The sequence below is a fragment of the Giraffa tippelskirchi genome, chromosome 13 (genome assembly GCF_054371585.1).
Source record: "Giraffa tippelskirchi isolate mGirTip1 chromosome 13, T2T-mGirTip1v1.2.pri, whole genome shotgun sequence".
Taxonomy (NCBI): Eukaryota; Metazoa; Chordata; class Mammalia; order Artiodactyla; family Giraffidae; genus Giraffa; species Giraffa tippelskirchi.
Genome location: NC_137287.1, coordinates 38,437,438 through 38,447,786, shown reverse-complemented (window position 1 = coordinate 38,447,786; position 10,349 = coordinate 38,437,438). Strand labels below are relative to the sequence as shown.

Genomic DNA, 10,349 nt, shown 5'->3' with positions numbered 1-10,349 from the left:
ATGGAATAAAGTTTTCATTCATTGTGGGACTGGCAGTATTTGAGGATTGCATGAACGCTTGCAATCATAAAGTTTAAACCGGTACTTAACTACGAAGCTCAGTGACATCAGAACCACACTGATGCAGATCCACCTAACCCAGCAGCTTCCTCTTCACTTGCTTTACTCCTGGTTTTCCCTGGACAGATTCCCCAAGTGACTGAAGGCAACCAGAGATGGAAAGGGCCAACAGCAGCTCCTTGGAGGGCTTCATTCTGATGGGTGTGTCTGACTACCCCAAGCTGGAGATGATCTTTTTTGTAGGCATCCTCTTCTCCTACTTGCAGACCTTGTTTGGGAACTTGGCCATCATCCTGCTTTCCAGCCTGGATGCCTGGCTCCACACACCCATGTACTTCTTCCTCAGCAACCTCTCCTCCCTGGACCTTGCCTTTACTACTAGCTCAGTCCCCCAAATGCTGATCAACATGTGGGGAGCAGACAAGACCATCAGCTATGGTGGCTGTGTGACCCAGCTCTATGTTTTCCTCTGGCTAGGGGCCACTGAGTGCATCCTGTTGGTGGTGATGGCATTTGACGACTTTGTCGCGGTGTGCCGACCCCTGCACTACACCACCATTATGAATCCTCAGCTCTGCTGGCTGCTGGCTGCCATTGCCTGGTTGGGTGGCTTGGGCAACTCTGTGGTCCAGTCAACATTCACTCTGCAGCTCCCTTTGTGTGGGCACCAGAGGGTGGACAGCTTCCTGTGTGAGGTGCCTGCTATGATCAAACTGGCATGTGTTGACACGAGTCTCAATGAGGCTGTGCTCAACAGCGTCTGTACGTTCTTCACTGCTGTCCCACTGAGCGTCATCCTGATCTCCTACTGCTACATAGCTCAGGCGGTGCTGAAGATCCGCTCAGCTGAGGGATGGAGGAAGGCCTTTAACACGTGCCTCTCCCATTTGGTGGTGGTGCTCCTCTTCTATGGCTCAGCTATCTATGGGTGTCTGCTTCCAGCCAAGACCACCAAGCAGGACCAGGGCAAATTCATTGCCCTCTTCTACTCTGTGGTCACACCCATGGTGAAACCTCTTATTTACACTCTGAGGAACAAGGAGGTGAATGGGGCACTAAGGAGGCTGCTGGGGAAGGGAAGAGAAGTCAGCTAAAAGAAGGGAAAATGCCTTCATCATTTACCACCTCTTCATCTCTACATGCTCTTTCTCATTCTCTCTCTGGCCAGGGGAACATGAGGAGTACTAACCCCAGTACAAGCTTCTTCTCCACAGCACTAAGCTGTTGGCCCATGGCTAGTGTTATTTCTTAGGTTCCACACTTATTTACCAAATATCTTCCTGAGGACCACAGATAACAGAGCAGAGGCTGCCATCGAGGCTCAGAGTTTGTTGACTTAGTACAGACTTAGCTCACAGTTACTTCTGTCCACATGTTATTTTTACATATTCATTATGTGTAATAAATATGACGTGTAGTATTGTATTTTAGAGAATTTTGGACATTTCTAAATTCTGTACTTTTCCCAATTCTCCACTTGCAGTATCTTATATAGTTCCTTAAAATTAAGCCGGGTTTTATTAACCCCAGTTGAAAACCCAAGAACTTCATCTTTGCACCCAATCCATCCACCATCTTTTTCCATCTCTTTGTCTCTTCTTAATATTTCAATCTGTCTGCCCTCACTCCCCACCTATATGCCTCTGTCATTGTTTACCCTCTCCTTTAAGTCTGTATCCCACTTTCCCTTTTGTCTCATCCAATCCTGAAGGAAGACCATTTTTCTTTTTTTGGCTTGGCCCTGAGATTTGTGGAAACTAGTTCCCCTACCAGGGATGGAACCCATGCCCCCTGCAGTGGAAGCATGAAGTCCTAACCACTGGACCACCAGGGAATTCCCAAGACCATTTTTTCTTTAAATTAAATAGTTTCATTTAAATCATTTTCTCACTGGGACTTCCCTGGGTCCAGTGGTTAAGACTATGTGCTTCCACTGTAGGGGACAGGGGTTCAATCCCTGGTCAGAGAACTAAGATCCTGCATCCTATGTGGCCAAAAATAAATAAATAAAAATAAATCATTTCTTCACCAAAGTCCCAGCCATCAGGTTTGCTACCAGCATTTGGATATGCTAGTGTGGTCAGTGGTTATGGAATGCTCTGAGATTCCTTAAGCAAGTTTAAGAGCCCAGGAAAGATTATCCATCTGTAAAACATCTCCTCTGTCTCATGATCTAGTCTTTCACCCCTTAAGTTTCTGGAATTCAGTAATCAGTCCTGCACACCATAACTCAGCAAAGAACTCAGGTACTGGAATTAGAATGCCAATTTGTGATTCTTCACATCATTAGAATTGCCAAGGAAATCCACTCCTGCCACCACAGTCCATGTGTTCTTTCCCCAGGGAGGAAAGCTGGGTTAATATGAGAAAGTTGCTTGACGAAACATTACCACAGAAAAGGAGATCAAGTGGTTTTAAGGCTATTTTCTAGAGTCTTGTTTCTCCCACAGCACCTAAACACATGCTTTATACATAGCAGGTGCTCTATAAATACTTTTGTGAGTTGAGTTAATTAACAAGGCTCATGAGTCTTCCTTTTTCACACTAGGAGCTAAATACATCAAGTGAACCATTTTGACATTTGCCACTTTGGGGTCATCCTGTCACTTGGACAATGCTGAATGAACAATGACAAATTTCCCCTCTTTTCACATTTCCAAAATGCCTCCCAAAGACATCTAATTATATTGTCCCAGCCTGAATCTGTTTTTCCAGTTTCAGGTCAGAGCCATGACCTATTTTCTCAGTTCCTTACACAGTAATACTGAAGTATGTCTCCAGGACTCACCACTTAGCAGCATTATCTTGGTCAATTCATTAAAGTCCAGAGTCTTGCAGACTCAAAATTTCTATTGATCAGCACACTTAGATAAGATGCACTTCTCAGGAGGCAGAATCACAACGACCAAGCTCCCAAAGCTGATATATAAACCAGAATGCCAGCTGGTTAATTTTTGAGAATGTTACTTTCCAAGGAGGTATGTGTATGTTCAGTTGTTCAGTTTTGTCTGGCTTTTTGCGACCCTTTGGACTATAGACCGCCAGGTTCCTCTGTCCATGAGATTTTTCAGGCAAGAATACTAGAGTGGGTTGCCATTTCCTCCTCCAGGGGATCTTCCTGACCCAGGGATCAAACCTGTGTCTCCTGTGCCTCCTGCATTGCAGGGAAGATTCTTTACCCACTCAGCCACTGCAAACTTACTTGGGGGAAAATATAAAGAAAATAAATAGGCATTCTTCAAACACTTCAGAGTTCTGCAGAGTCTCCCTATGGAAAGTACAGGACAGTTTAAATCTAACTTTCAGTTAAGGGCATGGTAAGACAGAATTAGAGGGAGGAGAAAAAACTTGAGACATGAATGCGTCATGGGGACAACATACACCATCATCAAAGTGCACACGTGTTCATCCTCCATTCCCAATGGTGGGCATGAAACAAAGTAAAAAATAGGGAAAGCAGAAGCCAACACAACTTTGCAAAGCAATTATCCTCCAATTAAAAATTAATTTTAAAAAGTTGGGAAAAACAAATGTGAGGGAAGCTCCTTGTTTTGAGGACTTTTATGTTCCATTTCTAGGGCCTCAGATGAAAAAAAAATATGTTTGGTGTCTTATTCAGTTGGAAATTTAAAAAAAGAAAAAAATGAAATGCCAAGAACTATAAAAGGTTCACCAACCTTAGTAAAACAGCAATATACAGCATTTGAAGATGCTTGTCTGGTCAGTGAATTTAAGTAATTTAATATCCCATCTCATAGAGCCCTTCACAGAGTCTGTTCAGATCCTAACCTGCACTATAAACTAGCAAAATGAGTTCAGTGACTAAGTTTTGAAACTTCCAATTTAAATAGTCAGTCCTTCCCCTGTCTTCACAGCCTTCAAGCTCAATTCCATAGCTGTGGTTAGAAGATGTTGGAATAAAGGAGATGATGAGAAATAGGAATTGAAAAGTGACTTTGGCTTGGTAAACTTATGCTCTATTATGTGAGTGTGAAATTACAGGCTAACGGTTGGGTGAAAAGGCCGTTTATTTGACTATATAGATGATTTGAACACATTGACCTTACTGGGTACTTACCCTGGGCTAGGTAACAATCTAAACTCTTTACATGAATCAACTCCTCTAATCCTCACGATAACCTATACCATCCCCATTCTAAGATGAGCACATTGTAGCCCAAGGTGAAACATGCTCACAGCACACAGTAGTAGGGCTGGGAATCAGACCTAAGTGCATTTGACTCTAAAACTTGTGCCTCTTCCAAAAATTTTTCTTTTTGAAATAATCATAAACTTACAGAAAAGTTGTAAGCATGATATAAAGGGCTTTCCCCTCCCCAGATCATTTGAGAGTAAGTTGACAATATACTCTGTCTTCCCTCAAATATTTTGTGGTGTATCTATAAAAAACAAAGACGTTCTCCTATAGGACCTCCATGTAGACATCAGAATTACTAAATGAGCATCAATACTTTATACTATTTAATCCTGAGATCCCATTCCACTTGTATCAGTTGTCCCTATTATGTCTTTCATAGCAAAAGGATTCTGTTCCAAATCACATATTGCATGTAACTGTCATGTCTCCTTAGCCTCTGTCAGTCTGAAATGATTCCTTCATCTTTTCTTCACTTTCGGGACCCTGACACTTTAAAAGATCATCCAGTTGTTTAGTAGGACCTATCTTTATTTGAGTTTGTGTTTCCTTATAGTTAGATTCAGGTTATCTTTGTCGGAAATTCCTCAGACGTGATGTTGCATTCTTCTCATTGTATGCTATCAGGTGATGCTATGGACTGAATTATCTATCATACCCCAAAATTCATACATTGAAGCCCTAAGCCTCAATATAATTAATTGCATTTGGTCATAAGAACTTTAGGAGGTAATTAAGGTTAAGTTGTATCCTAAGGGTGTGCCCACCCCTCCACATCTGATGGGATTGGTGACCTTACAAAGAGAGGAAGGAGGGGAAGGTCTTTCTCCATACACACTCAAAGAAAAGGCCAAGTGTGGACAAAGCAAGCTTCTGTAAGCCAGGAACAAGCCCTCACCAGGAACAATTCTTCCAGAACATTAACCTTGGGTTTCCAGGGCCCATAATTGTGAGAAAATTAATTCCTGTTGTTCAAGTCACTCAGTCTATGGTAGTCAGTTGTGGCAGCCTAAGCAGACTGAGATAAATGGTGTAAATTTCAATGTCTCTCATTACTAATGATGTTACTTGGATCACTAAATGAGGGTGGTGTCTGCTAGACTGTTCCATTATTTCCTACTTTGTAATTAAGTATTTTATGGGTAACTACTTTGAAACTGAGGCTTCCCAGGTGGCACTAGTGGTAAAGAACCCGCCTATCAGTGCAGGAGACCTAAGAGATGTGGGTTCAATCCCTGGGTTGGGAAGATACCCTAGAGGAAGGCATGAAAACTCACTCCAGTATTCTTGCCTGGAGAATCCCATGGACAGAGGAGCCTGGCGAACTACTGTCCATCGGGGCACAAAGAGTTGGACATGACTGAAGCAACTTAGCATGAGCACATGCACTTTGAAACTACTTAAATATCCTGATACTAATTAAACTCAGTTTATTCTTTTATTTATGTATATCTTACAGAATCAATGTTTCCTGTTTTATTCTATGGTTTATAACTTGTTAATATCATTATAATGTTCTCCCCTGTTTAACCACTGAGAGTCCATTCAAGCTGACTTTTGTTCTTTTGACTTGTCCCCATATTCCTTGAGCATTTCCTTGCTTGCTTCCACATAAAGATGTCCCACGTTTATGTTTTATTAAACCTCTCTGGCACTCTTTTCCATCATCTGAAAAATGAATATAGTAGATAGCAGGAACAATGTAAGCATAAAAACAGATAGTGCATGTTTGAGTGCTTAGAGAATACTGCTCTATCAAAGATGAGTTATACTTAATCAAAAGATGAGCTATTTACCCTGAGGAGGTTTATCAGTCTATTTCACATCCCAGTTCTCTCCATTTATATGCTGATGGGAGAACTACTCTCATTGTGCAACCAGGTTGTTTATAACTGATAGGTGGATGAAGTGGGGTCAGAATAAAGGCCGGGAGAAGCCGCCACTATTCTTTTCCTCACACTGTCATCCCAACCCATCAACTCCCTCTTCAAAATATATCCAGAATATCCCAATCCAGAATCACACACACATGTGAAAATTAAGAAGGTATCTGAATGTTCATCAAAAGGAAAATTATTTAAGAGTGAACTCATAATGGGGAATGCCAAAGACGGGAGTTTAAAAAAAAATGAGGTTGATATATTGAAACAGAAAAGCTTGAAGATTTACTAAGCAGGCAAAATTGCAGATTATGGTCCAGCAAGATACACACACTAAACAGTTGTTTCCTCTGGAGAGGGAGTGTAATTTTTGAGATAAGGGATGAGAGAATTCATTTTTTTAAGTGAGAATGTTTTGCAGTACTTTTGGTATATGAAAAAATTTAAATGTAGGGGAAAAAGCATTGGGTTAGAAGCGAGTTCTAGTCCTACTTCTGTGATTACACAGTCACTTAAACACTGATGCAATTTTCTTATCTAGAGGATGATAACAGAATTGGCTTCATAGGATTGGTGTCAGGATAAGTTACTATGTTGTTATTGTTCAGTCGCTAAGTTGGTTTCCACTCTTTGTGGCCCCACGGACTGTAGAATGCCAGGCTTCCCTGTCCTTCACTATCTCATGGAGTTTGCTCAAACTTGTCCATTGATTTGGTGATGCGATACAACCATCTCATCCTCTGCCACCCCTTTCTCCTCCTGCCCTCAATCTTTCCTAGCATCAGAGTTTTTTCTGATGAGTTGGTTCTTCAAGTTCCGTGGCCAAATATTGGAGCTTCAGCTGTATCATGAGCCCTTCCAATAAATATTCAGGGTTGATTTCTTTTAGGATTGACTGGTTTGATCTCCTTGCCATCCAAGGGACTCAAAAGTCTTCTCCAGCACCACAGTTCAAATGCTACTGTGTACGTGTATAAAGAGTACACAGTACACAGAGTACATCATGAGAAACGCTGGGCTGGATAAAGCACAAGCTGGAATCAACATTGCTGGGAGAAATATCAAACCTCAGATATCCAGATAATAACACCCTTATGGAAGAAAGTGAACTAAAGAGCCTCTTGATGAAAGTGAAAGAGGAGAGTGAAAAAGTTGGCTTAAAACTCAACATTCAGAAAGATCGTGGTATCTGGTCCCATCACTTCATGGCAAATAGATGGGTGAAACAATAGAAACAGTGACAGACTTTATTTTTTTTGGCTCCAAAATCACTGCAGATGGTGACTGCAGCCGTGAAATTAAAAGATGCTTCCTCCTTGGAATAAAAGCTATGACCAACCTAGACAGCATATTAAAAAGCAGAGACATTACCTTGCCAACAAAGGTCCTTCTAGTCAAAGCTATGGTTTTTCCAGTAGTCATGTATGGATGTGAGAGTTGGACTATAAAGAAAGCTGAGCACTGAAGAACTGATGCTTTTGAACTGTGGTATTGAAGAAGACTCTTGAGAGTCTCTTGAACTGCAAGGAGATCCAACCAGTCCATCCAAAAGGAAATCAGTCCTGAATATTCATTGGAAGGACTGATGTTGAAGCTGAAACTCCAATACTTTGGCCACCTGATGTGAAGAACTGACTCATTTGAAAAGACCTTGGTGCTGGGAAAGATTGAAGGCGGGAGGAGAAGGGGATGACAGAGGATGAGATGGTTCGATGGCATCACCGACTCGATGGACGTGAGTTTGAGCCAGCTCTGGGAGTTGGTGATGGACAGGGAAGCCTGGTGTGCTGCAGTCCATGAGGTTGCAAAGAGTCACACATGACTGACTGACTGAACTGAAGACATCAGGTACCTTATGGGTGGAGTGGAGACTAGCAGCCCACAGTGTTCAGTTTTTTTGGAAAGAATGAAATCACGTCTTGTGAAGTTTGGGCGGGGAGGGGCAAAGGCGCTAACACTGGAAAGCACAGAGCCTGTTCCAAGACCTGGGAGCAGCTCACTTGTGCTGGATTGTAGGCTGTGTATAGGAGAGTGGGCAGTGAGGCTGGAGGTGTAGATTAGGTCTTGAATGCAAGGGAGAGCCCTGCAAGTTAGGTGGTCTTGGCTTATTTCAGTGGCCTTAAGGAGTCTTGAAGGCTTTTGAGCAGAGCAGTTGATTCAATTGGATTAGATCTGTAAAGTCAAGAATCTGCTTGCTCTGTAGGAAGACCAGGTGACAGATGGGAGACCCTGTACCAGCCTGGCTTAATGACAATGTCCCTAGACCAGGGGTTCTTAACCGTGGGCCATGTTGCCCCTCAGAGATATTTGGCAGAATCTGCAATCATTGTCAGAACTGGCAGGTGCTCCTGATAGCTAGTAGGTGGAGGCCAAGGGTGCAGCTAGACATCCTATGATGCATAGGCCACCCACCGACACAGACAACAAAGACCTGTCTAGTCCCAAATGTCAATGGTGGTGAAGCTTGGAAATCCCATCCTGGAGCCATGGAGTGGACACCAAGGGGAGAAAGAGAGAGCTCAGGGACATTTCAGCCAGAGACCAGTCTTTGTCTCCTTTCATAGTCTTTATAATGCTTAAGTACTGTACACCCAGTTAATCAGGTGTAAAGACTCAGACTTCCTTGTCTTGTTTCACCCTTTCATTCCTTTACAAAATATTTATCTGGTGCTGTGATTCAGCAATGAACAAATCACCCATTCTCCAAGAACCTTACATTCTTATACAGATGATAGACATTGAACCAATAAATATACATCAAGTAGTGAGATATGCTACAAAGGAGTTCCTTTAAGGTGGAGCTTCCGTTACTATCACCACAAACCATTTACTTTGCGCCTTGTACGTGCCAAAGCACTGGGCCAGATGCTTTACAAATAGCATTTCTAATCTTTTTCTCTGTGCTGCAAGGTCAGCATAGTTATGCTCACATGACAAAAAGGAGGTTAGAGAAGTTGAATATTTTCCCTAAGATCAGTTACTGTGGAGTTGAGCTGGGACTGGACACTGGATCCACCTAATAGAGTGTTTCCATTAGGTAACACTGACTTGAGTGGGAGAAAAAAATCTGTGCCTTCTCACCCAAACTTAGCAAAGTGAAGAAGAGATGAAGATTTTTATTGGAGAGGCCTAGCTAGCCAGACCGATAACACCCTGCCACTGTCAGGCAGGGCACCGGGATTCTTACTCTTCTGTTCTGTCCAGCCACACATACCATGCCTCCATGGAAGGGGTACTTCTTGACCATCCTCTGCAAAAAGTGAGATCTCTGATGTCTCCTTTTGTTTCTTTTTAATTGGTCTCTTTCTGCTTTTTCTCACTTTGTGCTGTAAAAGTTCTTAGGATCATGTCTAATCTATACTGTGTGATTAACTAGCTCTTAATTTAGTGCCAGGGATGACAGCATCCTTGGGAGGTAGCTGGTCGTAATGGGTGTGACATGAAACCTCAGCTGTGCCTTCCTCCTCCCAAGGAGGCTGGGCCTATGGCCCCTTCCCCAACAAGGCTGCCCTGGTGGTTTGAACATGTAGTATAAGGTCTGTGTTTCAAGGTTTCACAGAAATTGGTAGCCAGAATGTTGAGAGAGTGAAAAATTAAAGGTTTTGAAATTGATTTGACTCAGGTTCAAAATCTAGCTCTTTCACTTTAGTCAGTATGCAAGTCACTTAACCTATGATAGCAGGTGTGCATTGGGGCTACTAGGAAACCCAGACTTTATTTGCAAACCTCAGTAAATCCCCAATTTATGGAAAACTCTGGAAGTGCCACTGGAATGGCCAACTGTACAGGGAATGCCCAAACAGTTTCAGGAGCATAGCTTCCTCCAGATGCCAGAACAGGGTGGCATAAGTTCAAAGTCTTTCAGGGTAACTTCCATACCACAGGGAGTAGCCAGGTTAAATGCTAGCATCCTGTGACCTGCACATGTGAAACCCCTCTGTCCTTTTCTTAGTCTCTATCCAGAAGCCAAGCTGAGGATGAGCAATAGGACTTCAAGGAGGCTGGAGCTGATGATGAAAGCAAGGATTTGCCCGTTATGATGTTGGCAATGACATGGGCACAGTCTGGCCCAGGACCCCAGAAGTCCTGGCTGTTCCCAAACTGACCAGTATGGCAGTCCTTCACAGGAGAGGCAGAAGGGAGGTGACAAGAGAAGTCTGGTAGGAGGCCTGAAAGGTTGGCTGTGGCTTTGGCTGTGACCCCATCTGCCATTTTAGGCTGAGGAACCAGAGCAGATGTCTGAAAAGGCAAGG

At 42.9% G+C, this 10,349-nt stretch overlaps 1 protein-coding gene across 1 annotated transcript; it reads left to right on the top strand.

The window, feature by feature from the left end:
* The first annotated feature begins 215 nt into the window (after nucleotides 1-215).
* Nucleotides 216-1,154, top strand: OR2C1 (olfactory receptor family 2 subfamily C member 1). The gene has a single exon (XM_081555140.1). It carries the CDS (start codon nucleotides 216-218, stop codon nucleotides 1,152-1,154), a length of 939 nt encoding a protein of 312 aa, XP_081411266.1.
* The last annotated feature ends 9,195 nt before the right edge of the window (nucleotides 1,155-10,349 follow it).

What these genes read in the sequence shown, in the direction of transcription:
- OR2C1 (XM_081555140.1), top strand. Translation starts at nt 216, where the DNA reads ATGGAAAGGGCCAACAGCAGCTCCTTGGAGGGCTTCATTCTGATGGGT.